Source organism: Lissotriton vulgaris, chromosome 4_1, assembly GCF_964263255.1.
Source record: "Lissotriton vulgaris chromosome 4_1, aLisVul1.2, whole genome shotgun sequence".
NCBI lineage: Eukaryota > Metazoa > Chordata > Amphibia > Caudata > Salamandridae > Lissotriton > Lissotriton vulgaris.
Window position 1 is genome coordinate 1,049,269,883 of NC_141691.1, and position 26,058 is coordinate 1,049,295,940.

The following is a 26,058-nucleotide window of genomic DNA, read 5'->3' on the forward strand; positions in this document are numbered from 1 at the left end:
GCCAGAGTTTCCGGACAATTTTGCTCTGGGTTGGGACGCTAATTGGGACATGGAGCCAGATCGGTGCCGATCCCGGCGCCGTTGGACCATTTGTATTCCCCTGTCCCTCGCCACCGCCGCCTATGCCTCAGGCGGTTGAAGAAGGGGATGACTGGGAAGGGTCTGAGGACCCTCTCGCCTGGCAGTGCGATTCAGAGCAGGAGTGAGCGGAGTAATCTGAGGAGGCAGGTGGCCTTGACCTCTCCTCTGAGCCTGGTTTTCTGTCTCCTCTTGCTGTCATGGAGGAGGGCGCCACATATACTGTGGTGCTCAATAGAGCAGCTGAGGCCCTTGACCTTGATCTGCCTACTGTTGGCCTCAAAACCAACCACTGAAGTTCTTCAGCCTGGCGGCAAATTCTACGGAGCATCTGCTTCTGTTCAATGAGGCGTTAACGGATATTTTGATGGGCACCTGGTCTAGACCAGCCACAGCGTTTTCTGCGGATAAAAACATGGCCAGGCGTCAACGCCCAGCTCCGGATGACCCTGCCTTTTTAACGAACCATCCAACTCCGGAGAGCCTGGTCATTCAGGCCTTCACTTCCCAAAGTGCATTCCCTACCTCCCTGCTGGATAAGGAATGAATAAAGCTGGAGCAGTTTGGCAAGAAAGTTTTCCTCTGCCAGCTTGGGGCTGCAGTCAGTCAACAGCGCATGCCTCTTGGGCCACTACTCTTGCGCTGTGTGGGGCGCTGTGTGGGGCAGATGCTGCCCCAGTGTCCGAAGGAGATTCGGGCTGTACTTTCCCAAGCTGTTGTGGAGGAGAAGGATGCCCCCAAGTTCGCTATCCAGTGTGGTCTATACACCGCGGACTCTCTGGGAAGGGTGTTCTCCACAACTTTGGCCCTACGTCGCTATGCCTGGCTGCCGTCCATGGGGTTTTCTGGAGATGTTCAGAGGTCCCTCATGGACATGCCTTTTGATGGTACTCGCCTCTTTGGCGATAAGGCAGACCGTGCGCTGGAGACTTAAGGACTCTTGGGCTATGGCCAAGTCCTTAGGTCTTTCCACCACGCACCTGGCCGCGTCTACCTTTCGTGGCCACGGAAGGGGCACCCCTACACGTTCACTCAGGCCAGAAGCCTGCGCAGAACCAACCTCCGCATGGCCGCGGTGGCTGCCATGGCAGCACAGGGGGCCAGCTTGCGGGTCAGTCCACCTCCGTTCCCGCAGCATCTGCCTCAAAGCCTTCCGAGGTTTGGGGTGCACCTTATGCTGGTGGGCGGCAGGATTCAACCTTCCCCACTGGTGTTATGTCACTTCGGACTTGGGTGCTGCAAATCCTCCGAAGGGGCTTCTCCCTTCCCTTCGAGTCTACCCCCCCCCCCCCCCCCCCCCCCCTGCCATGCCACCTGAGTTCCACCATGTTGGGGGATAACTTTGCGCTTCTCCATCTGGAAGTCACAGCCCTCTTTGCTAAGGGGGCCATCGAGCGCGTTCCTGGGACAGAAGTAGGACGTGGTTTCTGCTACTTTCTGGTCCCTTCAAATGAGAAAGGGGGCCTGCGCCCCATCTTGGACTTCAGTAACGTTAATTGCTTCCTCTGGAAGGAGAAGTTCAAGATGTTGACTCTGGCTCAGGTCTTTGCTGCCCTCTGTCCTGGAGACTGGATAATGGCGATGGATTTGCTGGACTCATATTTTATATCCCCGTACTGCCAGCTTCACGGAAGGTCAGGAGCATTTTCAGTTTGCCGTGCTCCCCTTCGACCTTACGAGTGCCCCTCGGGTGTTCACGAAAGTGATGGCGGTGGTCGCAGCTCACCTGTGCAGATCAGGGGTTTCAGTCTCTTCCCCCCCCACCTATTTCGATGACTGGCTGTTGAAGGCGGGCAATGCCAGGCAGTCGTTGCCCACCTCCAGACTACGGCCAACCTCCTGCATCTGCTGGGGTTCTCCATCAACATGCCGAAGTCGCACCGGAGTCCCTCTCAGAAGCTCCCCTTCATCTGAGCGGTTCTGAATTCGACAATGTTTTGGGTTTATCCTCCCGAGCAGCGAGTTCGGGATATTCAGGCTATGATTCCGATCTTTCAGCCCTTATCCCGAGTTTCAGTTAGGACGACCTTCCGGCTCCTGGGCCTGATGGCCTTCCGGATCCTGCTAGTGCAACATGCCAACCCCCCCAACCGGAGCACACAGTGGTGACTGAGTCCCTCCTGGGCTGGGGCGGCCACTTGGGAGAGGCCTCTGGTCTCCGGCGGGTCCCCGGCTTCATATCAACCTTTTGGAGCTTTGGGCGAAAGCATTCCTTCCCTTTATCCTTGGTAGTGTGGTGCAGGTGTTCACGGACAACACCACAGCCATGTGGTACTGCAACAAACAAAGCAGGTTGGGGTGTGGACCCTATGTCAGGAGGCTCTGCTCCTCTGGACATGGCTGGAACATCAAGGCATTACCTTGGTGGTTCAACACCTGGCAGGTTCTCCGAATGCCAGTGGGGGACTAACTCCGCTGCTTGTGCATGATGGATCACGAGTGGCGTCTGAACTCTGACGTGGCACACAGTCTCTTTATGCAGTGTGGAGAGCCTTAGTTTAGTTACATCTATACGCCACTGAAGAGAACACGCAATGTCATTAGTTCTGCGCATTGGAATTTCCAAGGCGGCATTCGCTTGCCAATGCTTTTCGTCGCGAGTGGAGCTGCGGTCTGTTGTACTCCTTTCTGCCTATACCACTTCTGCCCAGAGTGCTGAAGAAGATTCAGCGCAACCAGGCCCAGGTCGTCCTTGTGGCTCTGGATTGGGCACGGAGATACTGGTATCCCGAGCTACTCAGCATGGCCATCAATCCCCTGATACGACTTCCTCTTCGGGAGGATCTTCTGTCGCAGCAGCAGGGGGCGGTCCTCCACCCAAACCTGTCCAGCCTCCACCTCCATGCATGGAAATTGAGGGGCGACAGTTGACAGCTGTCGATCTTCCTCCCAAAGTCTGTCTTTCTGGCTACCAGGCGTTTCTCCAGTAAGACTGTATATGCCTGCAGGTGGAACAAGTTTGTGCCATGGTGCACAGCGAAGGCTGTGGATCCCCTTTCTGCACCTCTTTCCGAGGTCCTTCTGTTCCTTCTTTCTTAGGCCCAGCACGGCTCTGCTCTGGGCACTATCAAAGGTTATCTTTCGGCCATCTCTGCCTTAATACTGCTTCCAGATCAGCCTTCTCTTTTTAAGTCCCCGGTTGTTAACTGCTTCCTCACAGGCATTACACACGTTTCCTCCTGTGCCTTTCATATTGCCTTAATGTGACTTAATTCTTGTTTTGACCTATCTGATGTGCACTCCCTTTGAGCCCCTTCATAACAGTCCCTTACGTCTTCTCACTCTTAAGAAGGCTTTCCTGGTAGCTATCACCGCTGCTAGAAGAGTGACTGAAATCCAGGCTCTTTCTGATAAGCCTCCTTTGTTTACTGTTCATCTGGACATTGTGGTTTTGAGGACCCGTCCATCATTCCTGTCAAAGGTTGTCACTCCCTTCCACATCAGGCAGACCATCACTTGTCCACCTTCCTTCTGCCTCCACATCCTTCAAAAGAAAATGGAGGCTCCACCGTCTGGACCCAAAACGGGCGCTCTTGTTCTATCTGAAGCGCACACAACAGTTCCGGGTGGATGACCAACTTTTTGTTGGCTACCTTGGCTTCAAAAAAGGTTGGGCCGTGCACATACGAACCATCTCTCGGTGGGTTGCTCTGTTCATCAAAGCATGTTACTCATTGGCTAAGTAGGAGCCTCCTGTGGGGTTGCTGCCCATTCTACCAGGGCGACAGCAGCCACTATTGCCTTAAGACGCTGCGTTCCCTTGCAGGACATTTGTCAGGCAGCTACATGGGCCACGCTGCTCACTTTTACCAAGCATTAGTGCCTTGACTGTCCAGTCCTGAGTGACAGCTGTGGCCTTTCTGTTCTCCGTGACTTTCTGGTGTAATTCTGTTTGCAGACCCACCACTCTGGTTGGTATTGCTGGGAGTATGTATTCTAAGGTAAGGAATCTATCACTAACCTGTCTCAGATGCACAAGTTACTACTTGTGTAACGATATATCTGTAAGAGACATTAGTTAGTGATAGATTCCTTACCACCCCCATCCTCCCCATTCTGCGAACTGATTCCTAGTGGTTAAGGTCATCCCTTTCAGGGCATAGTTTCTTGGTACCAGTGGTCAGTTTCTTGCATGGCTCTACGTTCCAGGTGCGGAAAGTAGTTTACAGAACATGGGTGGCGCCTAAGCAGTCTCTGTGAAGTCATCTCGGCACTTATGACGCCAGCGGCGGACGCGGAGCCACACAACGCCACCTACCGACGCGGAGGGGTACTGCTGACAAACTTTCCGGTTCCAGTCTGACGCCTGGTGATATTCCAAGCTAAGGAATCTATCACTAACGAATGTCTCTTAGTGATATATCGTTACACAAGTAGTAACTTGTGCATCAGGAAGTAATTCTCCTAAAGAGAGCTAATGAGATAATCCACAGATCGCAGAGAAACTGGGGAATGACTTTATGGAGCATTCCCATGTGAAACCCCCATTTCTACAGGAACTTGTTCAGCACCCCAGGCTCTAGACTAGACCGCCATTGTCCGGTTTTCTTTGTAATAAATGTGACTCTGAAATAGAATTCTAGTTTTTTTTTAAGATTACCTTTATTTTGCTGCACCCATCTGTTATTAAGACTCCTGCTAAGATAAAAAGGAAAATTCTTCCCTGATCCGAGGGTTTGGAAATGGCAGTAGGCAGTTGCACAGCTAATCATTTGGAGACTGTTGCCCGTGACCACTTGACTGTTAAACAGGCGTTGTTGTGGAGTGTTGGAAATGGCTCTCTTTGCAGGGTTATCCTCAACTTTTTGCTTCTTTTTCCTGTGTTTTCCTGACCTGTTTTTGTTGATTTTAGAACTCTGGGCACTTGACCATTGCTATTCAGTTCTAAAGTGCATATGCTTACTGTGAAATTTGCATTATGGATTGGTGTTTCCATAATTGGCAGATTTGATTTAAGCCCATAGTAAACTGCACTGAGTGTGCCAGGGCCTGTATATCAAATGCAACTAGTGGGCCTGCAGCACTGATTGTGCCACCCACATAAATAGCACTGAAAAGGTAACTCAAGCCTGGCATTGCAGTGCTTGTGTGCAGTCTGCCATATTGACCAGGCAAGTGCACCTCCTTGCCAGGTGTTAACCTTCCCATTTCTTACATGTGCGTCATCCCTAAGTTAGCCCCAAGCTACTACTGTGGGCAGGGTGCTGTGTATGTGAAGGGTAGGACATGCTCTGATGTGTGTGACAAGTCCTGGTAGTGAATCGCAGTGCATTTCGTTTTTCACTATTGAAAGGTTATCCGTCCCATAAAAGAAATAGGAGTTTATTTATAACCTCTTATAAATATAATTTCCTGTTGGGACCAGATAGGAAGATCACGTTTAGTATGCTTGAATTTAGAATGTTAAAATGCATCTTATAGTGAGGGTGGTTTTTACATTCTGTTTAAAAATACCACTTTTAGAAAGTAGGTATTTTCTTGCTTGGCCATCCAGTGTGCCTCTGCTAGGATGTGTATGGACTGTCTGGCTTTGGAGTGACAGGGGCTGGAGCTGTGTAGTGGCTCCCAAGAGTCTGGATGGGTCGGGCTGAATAGAACTGGGCTGCATTCATAGTAGTGGAAGAAGTTTTCACTTGCGCCTGAATCGGCCCTGTCTGCATTTAGAGTTGTGGGAAATTTCCTTGCACCTGAATGGCCTGGTCTGTTGACAATGCTTTCTCCACCTCCTGCTGGGAAGCTGGGCCAAAGAACCAAACTGTTTGGACGAAGAACAGACACTGTCTGAGAGGACAATGGTTTTTGGGCTCCAAAAAGTGGGGCCCAGTGCCCCAGAACTTCAGAACGCTTTTGAACCAAGAAGATTGCCAAGAAGAAGCGCTGGAGGAGCTGCGAGTAGGCACTACCACTTTGCTGAGTTCTTTGCTGTGTTGGCCTGTAGTGACTGCTTCTGTCTTTGGCAGTGAAAGGACTAGACTGAACTTTCTGCAACTTTATTGAATCTCTCCAAGGGCTTGAGGTAGAGCTTGCCCCCTTTTTGAGAAGTCTCAGGAACAGCAAAGACTTCACGCTTTTCTGTTCAAGTTCTTCTACCATCATCACTAGGGACTGTGTTTTTTGTGCTGCAACAGAAATAAAAGCAACCCGACGCCGCCGCTGTCGACTCAGTGTCCTGAAGGCACCACAGAGGGCACCTCTGATCTCACTGGTGAAACCGCCTGACTCTGCCACTGAGCTGCTGCTTGCCCCACGACTTGTGGGCACTGCTCTACGCACCACCTCACTTAACACCGCCGCCTTGGTATCCCAAACGACAACGCTCCACGACATCGCTGCTGCTGCTTGTAAGTTACACGACATACCATCCTCATCCCGCACTGCAGCCTTGGCCCGCCGTCACCAATCCTCAGCAGACGACCGCGCTTCAGCAACGAGTACGCCGCTGCTTGGCCCGTGACCTGCCAGTACCTCAACCAGTGACTCATTACATCGCACAGCAGCCCTGGTCTAACAGAGGCTGCTGGACGACCGTCACAGAGCCACTGCCTCCACTGCAATCTGAGGGCACTGCACACCGCAATGCTGCACTTAGCATCGCATATTTACAACAAGGGGTGGTGAGGGACAGAGTCTCTAAATTAAGCAGAAAGCTCTCACCCAGTCAAGAGATCAGGGCTAGATCCAACACCGTTTTTTAGCTCACTGCACCATCCCAGTTTCAGAACCTGGCTGTATGCAAATTAGTCTGTTCCTGTCCCAGTGCATGATGGGAACAGGGCAAACCAAACTACAAAAGCCAATTCTTACACTGGGAAGGAAACAAGCTCCCGGGGACCGGTTTCTGGCATTACAGCCGTCTTCGGCCCGGTTTGCTTGAATCCTGATGGTGCAATGAGCAAGGGTCTCACATCTGAGAATACCCTTCCACGCTTAGGGTGGACAAAAATATTTACAACAAGGGGTGGTGAGGGACAGAGTCTCTGAAATAAGCAGAAAGCTCTCACCCAGACAAGAGATCAGGGCTAGATCCAACACCGTTTTTTAGCTCACTGCACCATCCCAGTTTCAGAACCTGGCTGTATGCAAATTAGTCTGTTCCTGTCCCAGTGCATGATGGGAACAGGGCAAACCAAACTACAAAAGCCAATTCTTACACTGGGATTGAAACAAGCTCCCGGGGACCGGTTTCTGGCATTACAGCCGTCTTCGGCCCGGTTTGCTTGAATCCTGATGGTGCAATGAGCAAGGGTCTCACATCTGAGAATACCCTTCCACGCTTAGGGTGGACAAAAATATTTACAACAAGGGGTGGTGAGGGACAGAGGGACATCGCAGCACCAACTCCCGACTTCAACCGAGAGGAGTTCGATCTGCAACATGTGTGACTTCTAGGGCCAGTCGAATCCTGCACTGACCTCAGGGACAGATTCCGTCTCTGGTGGGCTCATCGAGAGTTTGTTGATGCCCTGCATTTCTAAAGGTACTGTTATGCGGGTCTTCCCGACATCGTAGCTGGCTCGGGACGCTGCAGTCAGCCGGAACTGTTTAAATTTGTTCACAACGCTGTGATAGCCCCCAGACGGGGTGATCGACTTCAAGGAACTGTATTTCAAGTCTATTTTGATTATTGAAGATTTCTGAACTGTATGGTGGAGTTTTGTTTTTGGTCTTGTTAGAGAAAAATAATGATTTTTCTAAACTGGTGTGGTGTCCTTTTTTTAGTGCTATTACTGTAGGTTATGTGCAAATGCCTCTAAAATAAGCCGGACTGCTCGTGCCAAGCTACCAAGGGGGCGAGCAGGGGTTATTTTAAGAGTGTAACACCCTTATCCTGACTAGGAAGGCTCTCTTCTTGAATAAAGGTGGAAACCTTTGCAAGCTATTGACCCCCATTTCTAACAGAACATTTTTCCTCACCAGTCCGAAGTCTGGAAGGAGTATTTATAAGGGAAGGAATCTGCACAAAAACTATTCATCCACCAAAAATAACACCAAAAGTAATTCACTGTTTCTACTGTATTTGCAGGTTTCAGACCAATGACTGAAAGTATTCAAAGCATTTGCATATATAAAGCTATGAATGTTGAAACACCAGTCCAAAAGCTTTTGTTTAGTCAGATGACTGTGCTTTTTTTTAATCTCCATTATTTTCTAATATAAATGCTTACTAAGTTTTAGGATTTCAATTGTTGCTTAATTGTCAAGGTCTAATTTTGTTTGTATTGGCTTTTATACAGTGACATAGATTTGGTGGTGTTTGGGAAATGGGAGCGTCCTCCTTTAAATCTTTTGGAACAAGCACTGCGAAAACGCAATGTCGCTGAGCCTGGTTCCATAAAAGTACTTGATAAAGCTACGGTAAGTGACACGTTTTGTGGATTTCTTAGGTACAGATCAGAGTTTATTTGGACAATAGTCTTGTATACTAACTTTGAAGCAGAATATTGTAAAACCGTAATAACCGCTCCAAAGTGTGTTATCTTAAGACTGTTCGAACTGTTATCTTTGGTGTGACCTTCCCCAAACATTTTCCCTGCTCCGCTACACTTTTTGTTGGCCTTACTACTCTCAGCACTTTACCACTGCTAACCAGTGCTAAAGCGTATGTAAGTCTCCCCTAAACATGGAGACATTGTTGTATACATTATTGACATGTTTAGTTTGATTAGAAGTACCTTGTAAATTGGTATATCATACCCAGTGACAACTATGCAGCGATCGGAACTAACAGTGTCTTTTGACGCTGACGCAGTTCTGACCAGAGGACATCCCTGCACTGCTCGACACTGGACCCTATTGTGAGACTCATCTACCCGACTGTGGGAATCAGAACCCCGACGCATAGAGGCTGATGCTTGCTCAATCCAAGGTTCTTTTTAAGCGCACCCTGTGCGAAAGTTGTATCTGGCCTACCCTCCATTCTGGTTAGCTTGATCTTTGGATTTGCCCCAGTCGAGTGTGCGCAAATTAACTCCTTAGCGCTATTGCTTTCAAAACACTAATATTTTGATGTAATCTTAAAATATTCATAACTCCAGTTTTACCTATTGGATATTTGTAATTTTGGTCCGGTTTTATTCATAATTCTCTATTAACATGAGATTGGGACCCCCTCTATTTGTTACTTTAAGGTCAGGGAAAGAGGGGAAAAGCAAAACACTAACAGAATATGTTCCCTCTTGACCTATAAAACTTTAGCGGTATATATCCAATACTTTCATTCTATTGTTTTCATACATAAGGGCAAACAACAAAAAAAGATTTTTTATAACTTTCTCATTTTATTATTTTTTCTTTTTTAGTTATATTTCTTAGTACAAAAGTTTTTTTTCCATTTATCGTTTTATCACATCAGTTAATATACTTTATCAAAAAAACACATAGTATAAAACACATCATTTTCTAATCTCATCAGTAAAAAAACTATTTACTGCAGGGGAAACGATATACAAAACAATCAACACTCTCACATGTACATACATCCCTTATTTAACATGCATACTACATTCATTCTTGATTCTGCGTCTGAGGGATCGCAGGTGGGAATGCAAATTAATACGCAAGGTCGACGCGTTTCGGCAGTGTGGACCGCCTTCCTCAGGACCTGTCTGCAGAATACTCAAACACAAACAATAGTTTTATGGCCCCTGCATGGTTGAAAATCTGTAAAGATAAATGACATACATTGTTTTATTTATTCTAATACTTTTTACATTATTCTCAGTTTATGTTGCCCTATGTATGACCAAAAAGACATAATTCATTTACATTTTAAAGTCACTTAGATTCTCTTGTGGTTGGACCTGAACAAAGCAGTAGGAACACATGCACACGACTCTCATGTGTGACACAAAACCATATCTTATGAGTTTTCCTAGGGTTAGGTACGTCTGAGAACTCTAGTATTAATATCAGAGAAGACTTTTTAGAAAAGGATTCACTATCCTATCCACATTTTATGTTCAAGTGACAAACATTTTTTACCAAGTCTAGGGTGATATCAAAAGATAGGTATAATTTGACTGTTTCAAAACTTGTTCGCATTAGATACATTTTTTTATGATATGACAGATCTCATATTGTGTACCTTTTAAATTGGGGAATGGATTCCTGTCAAGTTGCAAGTGTTGACTTCTGGAATTTATGTAAGTGGTACTTCCTGTATAGAATTAGGAATAGAAGCTATCATTATTCTGTCATCTCAAAGAAAATATTTTCTAAGGAAAATATTAGGCAAAGACTTACCTATTTTATCAGTTATAGTTATCTTCTAATTGTTGGTGCCAAGGCTTGTTAATTGTGGAGCAAATTTTAAAACTGCAAAGACCACAAAAAAGAGAACAAACCCTTTACTCTCTCGTATTTGATGTGGTTAAAAATGTGTATTAATTATTAATACGGTCCCTATATTACTAACCTAAATGTCACACTGACTGGGACTTGAAACATGCAAACACACTCCTTGTGTTAATGAACGTCAGAAAGCCGCTGAGTTGTAGTACTTCAGGCCGATATATGTCTGTAAAGAAGTTTAACAAAGGCATGGATTTAATCTAATGCGCTTTTTCGTTGTCGATGTATCAAAAAATATATAGAGGGTGTGCTGGAATTTACCTTATTTGTAAATCTAGCGCGTTTCTCTTAAAATCAGATCATTGGCTGTAGCGCATTCAGGCGATGTGAGGCAGAGCTCATCCTTGCACAATTCAGAGTACCAATGCTTTAGTTGCTCTGGAGAAAAAATAGAAAATAGCGTCCTCGTCAAGACTAGTGTCTCGTGTATGCTTGACATTTGTCAAATGCTCTAGAGGGTTATTAGGTGCCGTCTAAACGGCACTAAATATTAAAATCTACGCTATACCGTACTTACTTTCGTTCTCCTTTTTGTCCGGTCCAAAGACGTGTTCACTCGTACTTGCAGGATGTCCAACATCAAGGTGTGTTTACGGATCCTTATATGCGTCATTTGCGCGCCATGTATAAAGTCACGTGGTCTAAGCTAATGACCAATGTTCTTTGGACTTCCCGAAGGACGGGTGGGCGTCACTAAACGACACCGCCGCGGCGGCCATTTCTAAGTGGGGAATATGCGTATGGTTTTGAGTGGGATAAGCACAATACTCTTAGACTATTTACGGGGTAAATTTAAATAATGGCATCTGTATATTTTCTGAACAGGTTTGGTGCCAATATTCAAAAGTATTAGAGGAGGTGGTAACTTCATTCTGATATCGAGTGTAAACGAAAATGAAGTCTGCCTATAGGTATGAACACACATGGAGAAGCACGGCGGCCATTACTGAGTGGTGCTATAGTTATCCCATCTCACAGTGTGTAGTAGAACTTAGCAGTGGGTTTGAGATTTTTGTAACTGTGCGTATATATAAGAAAAGACACGGTGGCTATTACTGAGTGGTACTGAGATTGCCCTGTGCAACATTTTCGTTTACACTCTATCAGAATGGAGTTACCACCTCCTCTAATACTTTTGAATATTGGCACCAAACCTGTTCAGAAAATATACAGATGCCATTATTTAAATTTACCCCGTAAATAGTCTAAGAGTATTGTGCTTATCCCACTCAAAACCATACGCATATTCCCCACTTAGAAATGGCCGCCGCGGCGGTGTCGTTTAGTGACGCCCACCCGTCCTTCGGGAAGTCCAAAGAACATTGGTCATTAGCTTAGACCACGTGACTTTATACATGGCGCGCAAATGACGCATATAAGGATCCGTAAACACACCTTGATGTTGGACATCCTGCAAGTACGAGTGAACACGTCTTTGGACCGGACAAAAAGGAGAACGAAAGTAAGTACGGTATAGCGTAGATTTTAATATTTAGTGCCGTTTAGACGGCACCTAATAACCCTCTAGAGCATTTGACAAATGTCAAGCATACACGAGACACTAGTCTTGACGAGGACGCTATTTTCTATTTTTTCTCCAGAGCAACTAAAGCATTGGTACTCTGAATTGTGCAAGGATGAGCTCTGCCTCACATCGCCTGAATGCGCTACAGCCAATGATCTGATTTTAAGAGAAACGCGCTAGATTTACAAATAAGGTAAATTCCAGCACACCCTCTATATATTTTTTGATACATCGACAACGAAAAAGCGCATTAGATTAAATCCATGCCTTTGTTAAACTTCTTTACAGACATATATCGGCCTGAAGTACTACAACTCAGCGGCTTTCTGACGTTCATTAACACAAGGAGTGTGTTTGCATGTTTCAAGTCCCAGTCAGTGTGACATTTAGGTTAGTAATATAGGGACCGTATTAATAATTAATACACATTTTTAACCACATCAAATACGAGAGAGTAAAGGGTTTGTTCTCTTTTTTGTGGTCTTTGCAGTTTTAAAATTTGCTCCACAATTAACAAGCCTTGGCACCAACAATTAGAAGATAACTATAACTGATAAAATAGGTAAGTCTTTGCCTAATATTTTCCTTAGAAAATATTTTCTTTGAGATGACAGAATAATGATAGCTTCTATTCCTAATTCTATACAGGAAGTACCACTTACATAAATTCCAGAAGTCAACACTTGCAACTTGACAGGAATCCATTCCCCAATTTAAAAGGTACACAATATGAGATCTGTCATATCATAAAAAAATGTATCTAATGCGAACAAGTTTTGAAACAGTCAAATTATACCTATCTTTTGATATCACCCTAGACTTGGTAAAAAATGTTTGTCACTTGAACATAAAATGTGGATAGGATAGTGAATCCTTTTCTAAAAAGTCTTCTCTGATATTAATACTAGAGTTCTCAGACGTACCTAACCCTAGGAAAACTCATAAGATATGGTTTTGTGTCACACATGAGTCGTGTGCATGTGTTCCTACTGCTTTGTTCAGGTCCAACCACAAGAGAATCTAAGTGACTTTAAAATGTAAATGAATTATGTCTTTTTGGTCATACATAGGGCAACATAAACTGAGAATAATGTAAAAAGTATTAGAATAAATAAAACAATGTATGTCATTTATCTTTACAGATTTTCAACCATGCAGGGGCCATTAAACTATTGTTTGTGTTTGAGTATTCTGCAGACAGGTCCTGAGGAAGGCGGTCCACACTGCCGAAACGCGTCGACCTTGCGTATTAATTTGCATTCCCACCTGCGATCCCTCAGACGCAGAATCAAGAATGAATGTAGTATGCATGTTAAATAAGGGATGTATGTACATGTGAGAGTGTTGATTGTTTTGTATATCGTTTCCCCTGCAGTAAATAGTTTTTTTACTGATGAGATTAGAAAATGATGTGTTTTATACTATGTGTTTTTTTGATAAAGTATATTAACTGATGTGATAAAACGATAAATGGAAAAAAAACTTTTGTACTAAGAAATATAACTAAAAAAGAAAAAATAATAAAATGAGAAAGTTATAAAAAATCTTTTGTTGTTGTTTGCCCTTATGTATGAAAACAATAGAATGAAAGTATTGGATATATACCGCTAAAGTTTTATAGGTCAAGAGGGAACATATTCTGTTAGTGTTTATTCATAATTCTCTACTTTTCTAAACGTGAGTAGCTTTTTTGTGTGCTGTTCATCGTATTATTGTGTTTTGCACCAATACTTTACCCAATGCCCCTTTAGATGGGCCTGACCGCTCTGTGCCAAGCTACCAGAGGGTGAGCATAGGTTATCTTTTAGTGTGTATCTAGCTTGCCCTGACTAGGATTGTGGTCCCTACTTGGACAAGGTGCATACCTCTGCCAACTAGAGACTCAATTTCTAACAAAGACATTAAGTTTGGTGGCTGCTTGAAGGAATAAAGTCCTATAGTGATGTCTAAAAGGAAATCTAAACTAATGATCTGATAGTAGTTGCCCAGGAACACATACTAGAGCTTCATCAGAGCTGAATGATGAGGATCTTGGCATTAAATGAGTTGTAACTACCCAGCACAAAACACTCCCTCACACATTGATGTATCAGTCTTGGATTATGTATTTGTGAATAAATCCAACTTTTCTGTCATGTAGTTCTCGCCTATCCAACTGTCTAAGTTGAATATCTCTGCACATGTGGTATCCATGGAAGACTTTAAAAAATAAAACATTTTTTACAAAGAAAACACATAGCCAATTTCATTTTTTTTACGACAAATCTAATTAGTAGAGTAAACATTACATTTTATTTGGATGTTAACATACCTGTCCTAGAGACATTTTGAAAACCAGAAGGCGGAGTATACATTGTACTAATTGTCCCTGTTCCTTAAAGTAACTCTAGGGACTTTGAGCCAACCTATTATACAGTGCAAGGTTAATGAAGCACTTAAGTTTATGGGTCATCAGAAAAGGATTCACAAACACTCTAGTCTAGATAAAAGCTATTGTATTTTTTTTAATCTATGCTTGACGTTTTCGAACTCTTATTTTATATATTTTTCTGAAGTGCCTATTTCCTGAGCTGGTTCTCCTCATCTTTCATCACAATTGAGGCTGTTTACTAATGCCCTTTCGCAAGAAAGTAATCCTAGAAGGAGTAGCTCAGTGATATTTTTCTGTCTGCAATTATCGCTTGAACTACAAAGTCTACCAAATGTATGGTTGTGAGTATAGTGGCTCATTTCTGACACCAGGGAGCTCCTGTTAAACTTATTTGAGCAATCGTTGATAACCAACTGCTCAGCAAAACATTAGGCTAATAACTTAGCTCTCAGATACAATTGATGGTGAACACTATCTAGCCGCAGATTCCTTCGCTTAGAGAGCTCTCCAGGCACCAGACTGGATCCGAAAAAAAAAAACATGTCGGTAGAGGGAGTCTAGCAACTCCATAGCAACGTGTTCCGAATGGGACATCAGCGGAGTCCATGTAAGCTGTCCCCAGACGCGCTGACACCTTTCTTTTGTGACTATTCTCACGCCAACAACACAGAACCACTTGGAGAAAGTGTCTGGAAACAGTGTGCCAATAAGGGAAAGAACTTGTATCAACAAGTACAGATGAAGGAATTTTAGCTCTATGCAAAGAGACCTTCTTGGAGACAACAGGACCCTCAGATCGCAGAGCGGGGAAGATGGCTGGATCGATGAGGAATATGCAGCTAGATCTGTCTCTGCCTGATAAGGTGTTACCGAAGGTCAGTAACTTGCGCATGTGACAGACATCTAGCCGCAGATCCCTTATCTTAGGATTGGATACCCAAGCAATACCATCTTTGGAGGAGGGGCTGCGAACTGACCTCACCAAAGATCCCCATATAAGAGAAACCAGTCCAAGGGATAGCAAGGGACTAGACGATCCTAGAAATAGGTGAAGCAAAGATGCTCCCTGAAAAGACTTGTCTCCAAGAAGACTGAGAAGCCTGTAGGAAGAAAAAGGCTGTAAGACCCTGTGAAAAGCAGTGTAGAAATAGTAAGAGGCAACCCCAAAAAGGAATGCATTCCAAATTGGGGGAATGCAAAGGGGCCAAGTACAATTGTGCTATGAGATGTGTTCATGTCAAATCTTCATGTTAAAAAAATGCAGTATTCATGGCATGTGTGGCTGTAGATGCACATGCTGTGCATACTCCTGCCACCTGGTGTTGGGTCCTAATGTGTTGAAGTTGTTTTCCTAGGAAGGCCTAAATCACGAGGTAGAATGACTCCTCCCTTATGATAAAGCACGTTATCGTAGACTCCATTGTTAGATTGTTTTCTTTCTGCTGTTTGGTTCTGACATGTACTGCTCTGCTCCTGTTCAACACGGTTGCAGTGCCTTTTTCGGTTAACTGTACCTTACCTCCGTTTCGTTTCCAATCAAAAACAATTTAATTACAAACCCTCATACGGGCTTAATCCTTGACCGCACTTTGGCCTCTGCTTCTCCAACATCCAAACAACCACTATCATTTTAGTAAGCTTTTGACACCTGCTCCTGAGAAAATGTGCAAGGAGGCAGATATGGCCTCTAGACTCTTACCTCTAGCACCTCCAGCACTACCAACTATTGCCAGCCTTTTGACAAAATTGATTCTTCTACAAGATGACTTGTATGGAATAGACACTCTAAGGATACACACCGTGACCGTTACCCTGCCAGCCCCACTCTCCGGATCCAGGCTAGATTACGCTAACGCCCTTTTCTTAGGCCTCCCGGATTACCTGGTTCAGCGTCTGCAGGTGGCACAGAACTCGGCAGCCCGGGCAATCTTTGGTCTGCATAGACGAGCACGGGCTTCTGTGTTGCTGCAGACGCTCCATTGGCTTCCTATCCGGAAGCGGATTGTCTTTAAATCCTTGACGCTGGTGCACAAGGCTCTGTTTGGCTCAGGCGCAGGTTACCTGAAGAAAAAACTAGCTTTTTATCGCCCAGCTCGCTCATTGCGTTCAGAATCCCTGTTTATTGCGGTGGTCCCACGCGTGAGGAAGGCCCGTATTGGGGGGCGTTCTTTTAGCCTCAAGGCTTCCCAGCTGTGGAATGCGCTTCCATTGGCACTCCGCAGCACTTCCAACTTGCTTCAATTCAGGAAGAATTTGAAGACTTGGCTTTTTAATCATTCTGTATAGCTGGGTTTTCTTTCTTTCTCTTTTTTTGGGGTTCTGTCTTACTTGTTATGTTGATTTGACACTGTAAGTTGCCTGTGGAAAGCGCCGGGACACTCTTTTAGAGTAGCCGTGCGCTATAAAAATGCACCGTAACATAACATAACATAACTCTACATCATCTCGGAAGGGCCACCCCCTTTCATCAGGCGCAGCTTCACAAATGAGCCCTTGGAGGAGGATTTCCTTTTTGAAACTTTTTGCTCCACCTACCACTCTACCCAATATCTCCCAATGCTCAAGGGCATGCTTTGTCACACCTCAGACATTTTTAAAGACCTTGTCAGAGCAAGGGTTAAAGCACCCAAGGCGGACAAAAAAAATAAGGCCTCCCCATCTGACCTAATTTATATTTGTGGTCCGCTTCCCCCAGACTCAGTGGTCCTCACCACTGCCTGTAAACGAGTGAACTCCCAGGCCAGCAGAGATACCACGCTGTCTGATAAAGAGTCAACTTCTTGGCTGGGCGCTAAGGATAGCATTGCAGTCAGTCAACTACTGGTGTCTTCGAAATTCTATGGGCCTCCTTGCAAAGTATGACCGTTCCCACTTGAATGAAAATGAGGACCTTCTCCAATACTTCCCTGAGGAGCACAGAAAATAAGGCCCTCAACTGGTGTCCGAGGACAAACTCATTTCAGACACATCCATTTGTTGTGCTCTAGATTCAGCTGACACTGCTGCTTGTGAGAGATACACCAGCTTTATACTCCAAAGGCATTCATGTCTCTGCATCTCTGGCTTTAGCCAGAGGTCAAGCAAGATCTGCGGAGCGTGTTTTTTGATGGCAACCATCTTTTTGGCCCCCAGGTGGATCAAACGTTAGAAAAAAACCATAAAAGCCACATACCGCAAAAGCAATGGGGGCACTGCAAACACCAGCTCCCTGTAGCTCCTTTCGCCACCCTTCCTACGGTGGAGGTTCATAGACCACCTCCTCTAATACCTCCACCTCTTATCAGCACACCCAGGGCCTGCAATCCCATCACAGCAGTTATTTTAGCGGGTCCCACAAGAGCAGCAACTCCAGAGGTAGCTCCCCAAAATGAGCTACACCGCCACCAAACCTGGACTTTTCTCTTCTACCCTCCGACTACATAACACCTATTGGGACGACTGAAAGAAATCTTACCCACATGGCAAACTAGTCACCAAGTTTGGGAGGGTATACTCAGACGTGAGTCCCTTGCTCCATCAGGATTCAAGCAAGCCGGGCCGACGACGGCTGAAATGCCAGAAACCGGTCCCCGGAAGCTTGTTTCCTTCCCAGTGTAAGAATTGGCTTGGTAGTTTGGTTTGCCCTGTTCCCATGATGCCGTGGGACAAGAACAAACTAATTTGCATATAGCCAGGTTCTGAGCTGGGATGGTGCAGTGAGCTAAAAAACGGTGATGGATTAAGCCCTGATCTCTTGACTGGGTAGGAGTATTCTGCATCATTCAGAAACTGTCAATCACCACCCCCTTTTCCAAAATCAAACTAGTCACCAAGACCAGTGCGTGTTGGATGTTATCCAACAAGGTTATTGTCTGGCGCTCACTTACATGCCTCCCACCATTTCACCCATCAGACACTACTCAAAGAGTTAGCAAACACCCTCCTCCTCAAAGGGTCTATATAACCAGTCGCAAACCATCAGCCTAGTACAGAAGTGTACTCTGTTTACTTAGTCATACCCAGACATGAAGGGTCCCTCCATCCGATTCTAGACCTTAGGCCCCTAAATGAATAAATCCTTTCAGATCACTTGGTAGTTATCTCAGGTTTGTGTTAGGCAGAAGGAATTACCCGTTCAAAGTTCTCCCCTTTGGTATCTCTACTGCACCATTCACAAAGTTTCTTGACATGGTAGACGCTTACTTACGCAACAGTACGTTCATGTCTTCCCCTATCTAGAAGATCGGCTCATCAAAGCGGCCTCCAGTCAACAGTGCCTAAACCACACGCAAATATTGATCTGCTTTATCACTTTGGATTCCCCATCAACGCCACCAAATTTTTCGCCAACCCTACAGATTAAGCCTCACTGGAGTGCTATTCTCTGTACAGAAGTAAGCCCATCTCAATTCTGTAAGGACACTATCCTTTCAAGCACAGATTTCCTTGTTCCAACCAAATTGGCAGTTCACAGGGCTGTAATGCATCTTTAAGACGTGATGGCCTCCTGCATAGCCATAGTACCTTATGCAAGGCTTTGCATGCATCAGTTCCAGGAATGTTTAGTGCAAAAGTGGTCTAGGACAGAGGGTTATGACGATCCCAAAACCCCACTTGTCATTGGATACAAAGTCTCCACCCATACACATTGAAAACCACAACTTAAATCCGCTATTTAGTTTTCACATTTTTCTGGAGACCGATTGAAACAGCTCCATTCTTTTTTTGGCTTTCATTCAAAAGAAGAGTTTTAAAGTTGGGATGTTTTCTGCTGAAGGTAGATGAGAATGAAGAACCTATCACATTTGGAAATATTTCACCATTTCTTCAGGAGAAAAAACGTATTGCAAAAATTGGGAAATACAATATGTAACAAACTGTTGAGGCGTACAGAGAAGTATTAACGATCCCTGCAACCCCCTAGTTGCTGGGCACCTGAAGTATAGCCAAACTTAACCTGCGGCCATAGCCCAGTGATGTACCCTGGGAGCACTTACACTCCCACCGGTGAACCCAACGTCCACCATAACTCCGCCCACTGAGCAAGGGAGAGTGACTCACACCTTCACCAGCCTGGCTGAGCTAAATATGGCAAGCCCCCGGTTGCTCAGGTTTACAACCGCCCAAAGGACTAACGGGGCGCCGTCGTACTCCAAGTTCCCAAGAAGGACCCCTTAGAGCATGTATGACTTATGCATGCGTGTGCTTATCCTGGAGGCTTCAGTTCCTGTTCCTGGGCCTTCCTGTTGTGGGATCGCCCTGTAACTCCTCCTGCAACACAAGACAGATGTTATGACAGTCCCATCACCCCCCCCCCCCCCACCCCCACCCACCCCACACCCACTTCACACCCTTCATCCGGGTGAGCGGTAGGGAGGGGAATCGATGGAAGGGTGGATCCTGATCCTGGCGGGCGAAGTAAGGGGGGGGGAGGCTATCTATAGGCCTAAAACTGGAGGCCTGGAGGCAACCCTATGGTGACCTGTCTAGCAGGGGGAGCAGCGGCAAAGAGGGCGCGGTGAGGAGGGGAGTCCTATATACCTGTAGCTCTGCCCCTTCAACGGCGGCCGCCCGCGCCGCATCCCTCCCGGGTCCTACTGAAGCCAGTTACTACTTACACGTTTCCTTCCCTTACCACTTGAGCTACCCTTGTTTTGCTTTATAACAAAAAAAAGCCCCAGAAATATTAAACTTTTTTTGACCATCCCCCCTTTCCAAAAATTCTTTTTAGAACCACTTCATCAGGTCAAAGTGATAACTGCATTGTTTTTGTCGAGTTTTTTTTCTGTTTTTCTATTTATACATGTATCTTACCCCACCCCCCCATAAGTAAAATCAAAGTTGCACCTCTGACTAATTTAATATTCACGAAGGGAAATAAACCTAATAAGTATTAAGAAAATACTAGCAAATGTTTTGCAATGCCATCTAGAATACTAAAATGCAACTGGATATGTAATTGCCTGTATGTGTCTCAGTAGATGTCAGTGCAGTATGAGTACGTCATTGCTTGTGTAAATGGCTTTGTGGGTGTGTCATCTGCGCGAATGTCTGTATGGGTGTTTGAGTGGGGCAGTAAATGTGTGGGTCTGAGAGTATGAGGGGCACTATGGGGGGGGTGTGGGAGCATGTGAGTAGCTATGCAAGTCTCTCTGGGTGTTGAGGTGGTTCTCCTGAGTGACTGGCTATATGAGAAGTAAGCATCTGTATAGGTGTGAATGAATTTGTAAATCACATTATTCCAATAGATGGTGCCATTCCTGTGTACAAAAAAAATAAATTAATTAGTATTACAATGTTTAATATAAATTAAACTTCGTAATTTTAGCAGTTAATAACTTTACACATTTCCATTGCTCTAAATCGGTTATAATAAAAACAAAGATTTAATTTTCCCTTTATTTACGGTTTTCAGACTTCACTATAAATATTGTACTGTATAAAGAATCATCCTTGAACATTGGAGGGGAATAAACCATCGCTGCATAAAAAATAGCACTTTACAGTATTTCACTGTAACACAGTGCACTGCACACACTACCGTTTTTAAACTATCATTTTGTTAAATAAAAGCAGTACTAATCCAAGGGAAAATGAGTAGTCCATTTTCTGATGGATACATCTGCCAGTGGATTACTCACCTTGTGAATATCCCCTGCGCCAGCAGCATTTGGAATTTTTTTGTAGCTCTCCACGCAGACGAGGATGACTTCACAGAACCATGGCTCCGCTTGCGACTCGGCTGACGTCACTGGAGCCATAAGAGCCTCGCCGGCGGGATGTCAGTTCCCTTTTTTCCGCGCCGTCGACGCTAACAGGTTTTTCTAGGACTCTCTGTGGTTTCACTTGCTACTTTGTGTTTCTGGCTGTTTTCCTTTACTTCTTGTTTCCTTTCAAGGATGTCGTCTAGGAAGTCTGGGTTCACCCCTGTAGGGAGTGCGGAGGACATATGTCCATTACAGATCCTCACGAAGATTGGGTTTGGTGCCTGTCTGATCAGGACATCGAGGGATGTGCCTGCTGTAGGAAAATGAATCTGAAGGCATTGAAGGAGAGAGAAGCAAAACTCGTCATGGTGAAGATGAGGAAGGAAAAAAGAGGAATTAGGTCGAGTTCTTGGTCCAGGTCGGGCTTGAAGTAGACGTCGGGACATGCTTCGAGAGCCAAGAAGCATAAGAAGAGGCTTTCTTCAAAACGCCATTCTGATAGAGAAGCGGTGCCGAAGTAGACCTCTCCAGCTCGTCGACGCCGTAATGACTTCGTGTCTCCTTCTCCCTCAAAACCAGCTTCTCCTGCAAGATCGGCTTTTCCTGCAGCTTCTCCAGCTCGATCTCCGCCAGTTCATTCACCGACTTCGGAACTTTCTCCGGTTCCAGAGGAAGAGGTACCTGTGCCGGATGAGCAGGCGACTCCATTAGCTGAACACGGTAACGCCTACTCCGGAATCTGTCCCGGGGGGCCTATCCTCCTTTCCCTGGCCCGGGTCAAGATCGCTCGCATTGTCTTAATGCTATGTATGGAGTCTTCCATAGAGCTTTGTACCCCTCTGGAGCACCTTCAGGTCCCATGGGTCCATTAATGTTTAATCTGGGGGTTCCTCAGGCCTACGCCCAGGCCCCCTTCATGCCATTTCTTTCGGGCAGCGCCGTCTTGGCATTTCCCGGCGCAGAGGGCATCGACGCAGTTTCCATCGTCTCAGACGCCGTCAGCACTACCTCGATCGGCGCAGGCTGTGCAGACTGCTCCGTGTAATACACAGGCTCCGAATCCATCGGAGTCGGTCTTGGCTCCTCCGACGCTGGTACCTAGAATGAGGTATAGGAGAGAAGCCCAGAGGGTTATAGAGGAGCAGAGGTATCCGTTGAAGGAAATGGAGGAAGGTGAAGTTCAGGATTCTGAGGATTATTTTGGAGAATTAAGGGAAGCTAGTGGCTTTGTCTCCAGAGTGGGAACTTTCGCCTACAAATGATGCTCCTTCAAAGGATGTGGTCCCCTACCATACAGTGATAAGAAAAGGCAGCATAACTTTTAGATCTTCAGCTTCCCACTACTGAATTTAAATCAAACATCTTGACAGAAGTTCTTCATTCGCCGCCTTCTGTAATAGAGCCTCTACTGCCATTCAATGAGGCAATAACTGAGCGTGTAATGGTGGTCTGGCGCAAGCCATTGTCCGCTCCGGCACTTTCTAAATCCATTGCCAGGAGATCCAGAGCGACTCTAGGGGATCCTGACTTTTTAACATCCCACCCTTCTCCTGAGAGCCTAATGGTCCAAGCTGCCTGTTCAAAAAGATCTTCTGGTGCCTTTCCACAAGTTACGGCTGATAGGGAATTGAAGGAACTCGACCAGTCTGCTAAAAAGCTGTTTTCTTAGGCAAGCATGGCCCTAAAGTACACTAATGCCACCTGTCTTTTGGGTCGCTATATCCATGCTTAAATGGACTCTGCGAAACAGCTTCCACCTAAGTTGTCCGAAGAAGACGGACAAAATTTTAATGAGGTCCTACAAGATACTCAAGCTGCTGCAGATCAGGTCATACAGAGTGGATTAGACACTGCTGACTCTGTCGCCAGAATCATGATCTTCTGTGGCTACTAGGAGTGCATGGCTAAAATCTTCAGAGTTCTTCCCAGATGTTTAGGCTACGCTTTTGGACCTCCCTTTTGATGGTTCTGGGCTGTTTGGCAAAAAAGCGGATGCTGCTTTAGAGGGAATTAAAGACAGTAAAGCAACAGATAAATCTCTTGGTCTTAAGGCTCAATCTAGAGGCTCATCGTTCAGGAGGTACAGCGGATTGGAAGGTTGTCCTTTCCGACCTAGACAGTCTCAGCAGCAGCAAAACACCTTATACAAATCCTACAGGGGCAAGAACAGAGGTCGCTCACGAGGCAGTCAGCCCTCCTCCTCTTCCTCTACCTCCCCTCCTCTTACCTCAGCAAAGCAGCCCTAGATCCACCATTCTGGATCATGCTGGTCCTGTGGGGGTTCGGCTTACTCATTTTCTTCAAGATTGGGAATTGGTCACTACAGACCTTTTGGGGTTCTCAATTTTGTAGAGAATGGGTATGGTCTTCCCTTTTGGGAATACCCTCCAAATTTTCCTCCTTGCCAATGTGCTTGCTTGGAGGACCACCTTCTCCTGCAGGAGGAAGTCCTGACATTATTGAAAAAAGGTACGATAGACGTGGTTTCAGAGCGGGAAGGGGGTCAGGGATGCTACTTCCGATATTTCTTTATACCAAAGAAGGGTCGTCTGTTACGTCCAATCCTGGATCTCAGGATCTTGAACCTTTTTCTGAAGCAGGAGAAGTTAAAGATGCTCACCCTTGTGTAGGTTTGTCAAGCGTTGCAACAGGAAGATTGGATGGTGTCGATCTACTTGCAGGACTCGTATTTACATATCCTGAAGTTGCACAGGAAGTATCTCAGTTTCAAGGTAGGGTCTCAACATTATCACTTTGCAGTCCTCACGTTTGGAGTTACTACTGCACCTCAAGTCTTCACCAAGGTGATGGAAGTGGGGGCAGCCCATCTCAGGAGGTCGGGGATTCCTGTTTTCCCCTACCTGGACGACTGGCTGAGCAAAGCAGAGTCGCCGTAGGTGCTTCACCATCTGTAGGTTACAACTCAGTTGTTGTACACATTGGGTTTCTCGATAAACGTTCACAAGTCCGACTAGATCCGGAAAACGTTCTGCTGCAGCAGCACCACTGCATGCTGTCCGACTCAGCCCTGACGTCATCCACAGACGTGACATCAGCTTAGCCATATATGCCCCTCCCGGTGTGCTGACGTCAGTTTTCTCCTTTTCCGCGTCCTAACGCAGATCCTGGAAAACCAGCGGTTCCTTGACCTGTTTTTTGGGTGTTCTCGACGCCTTCGTCGTCCCGAACAGTGTGCGATGCCTTCGGACTTTAAGACGTGTGAGAACTGTGCTCGTCAGATGTTGGTAACTGACCCCCACGCCATCTGTATGTGGTGGCTCTGGGTGCACCACGACTCCTAGGACTGCGACGACTATCAGCAGATGAAACCAAAGACCTTACGGGAGCGTTGAATGAAATTGTTTGCTGCACGGCTGCCTGGTCCAGCACCTTCGCGTCGCCGCTCTCCCTCTCTGGATCGAGCCCACTCTTGCGGTCGTTCCCGCAGACTACATACGGAGGGTAAACACAAACGTAAGTCCAGGAGGCCTTCCTCCCCTACCCTGGACGCTGGGGCCTGCTCTTCTCGCTCACTTGCCTGGAACTGGCTTCCGGTGGTAGTGTCCTTGGTACCCCCCCCCCCCCCCCCCTTCCCTTTCTCCCCCCCCCCTTAGTTACTACACCCTGTTCCCCACATGTCGCAGTGGGGTCGACATTGCCCAGCCTGAGTCCCCCTTGGAGGTAGTCTACATCCAGACTACCCTGGCTCGACATCCGTCTACGCTGGTGCGGACGTCCATGACTCTATTTCAGGAGGTTGATATTTCACCGACTCGTTGGATGTTGAGGAGACTCCCACGCGGACTCGTATGCAACCTTGTGTGTGGTGGACTCTGGAGCAGTCCCCGGCTTCTCCACTTTTACTGTCTAGTGGGCGGATTACTCTCCAACCCTCCCCTACAGATGGGTTATTGTCCCCTTCCCGGATGCCAACTTAGGCCAGTGCTGCCTACACACGGGCTAATCATAGGGCGGCATCTATTCTTTGTTTTCAGCTCCCTGTGTTTTCTCTGCCTTCTGATCCTTTGTTGTAACTTCTACTTATGGAGCCAGTTTAAGTGGAGCCTTTGCAGCCGCTTGGGGCATCCTTTTTTGACATCATGTTGGACATTTGGGCAAGGCCTTCCTCGGATGACCCTGTTGATCGGGCTATAGTTCGTCTGCATAGACCTCGACCAAATGATCTGCTCAGTCTGTCCCTTCACCCTAGGGCTCAGGGCCTGGTTGTTCAGGTGGCCTTCAACTTGCAGTCTTTCTCTACCCTGCCTCTGTTGCCTCCCACCAGGGAGTCTAGGTGGTTAGACACCTGTGGTTGCCAGCTTTTTGCCTTTGCCAGTGCTGGCATCCGCGCCTTAAATACGACTTGTGTTCGCATACGCTACCTCTACCCTTTGGGACTTGGTCGAGGCACTTCTGCCTTCAATTCCAGAAGGCCCGTTGATAGAATTAATCCGCCTTCTGCATGATAGCAGGAGAATGGCACAATTTTCCATACGATCTTCTCTTGACGCCACTGACTAGGTGGGAAGCATTTTTGCTCAGTCTGTGCCTTTACGCCGCTATGCTTGGCAGCGCGACAGTAGTTTCCCGGGCAATGTTAGGGATGCTCTTGGAGATCTGCCTTTAATGGAGTGGACATTTTTGATAGCCACGCAGATACTGTGTGAGGGCTACCATGATGCTTGCGGCACGCCCCTTTTTTTTGCCTTTTGAGTATTCTTTTATTCTGCATAGGCAAAGTTGCCTTGTTGGTTTCATTTCATACATTTCCTGGTTCTGTGTAGCACCTGGATAGTGTAGGCGGTGGTTCCCCCATCTGTGTTCTTGCCGTCCTCTGAATGTGTGCTTTGACCAAAAGGACATCCCTCATAGGGGTTCACACTTACCCTATGTGGGGTATTTATAGGCTATTCAGTGGCTGCCTTAGTACGCTCCTATGGAGTTTTTCGCCCTAGTCTTGCTGTGGGGCTCTTTTTTCCTACTGTTCGGCTCTCCTGTCATGGGCGTAGCTCTATAGCACGTTTTGTGCAGTTGATTCTGGTTGTCGG

General features: G+C 46.1%; 1 protein-coding gene across 1 annotated transcript in view; it reads left to right on the forward strand.

The window, feature by feature from the left end:
- TENT4A (terminal nucleotidyltransferase 4A) overlaps window positions 1–26,058 on the forward strand; it is a 694,370-nt gene that overhangs the window by 202,685 nt on the left and 465,627 nt on the right. Inside the window, exon 4 of the mRNA XM_086965283.1 lies at window positions 8,313–8,433. Within this exon, the coding sequence (XP_086821409.1) occupies window positions 8,313–8,433 (121 nt within the window). The remainder of the gene's footprint in view (window positions 1–8,312; window positions 8,434–26,058) is intronic.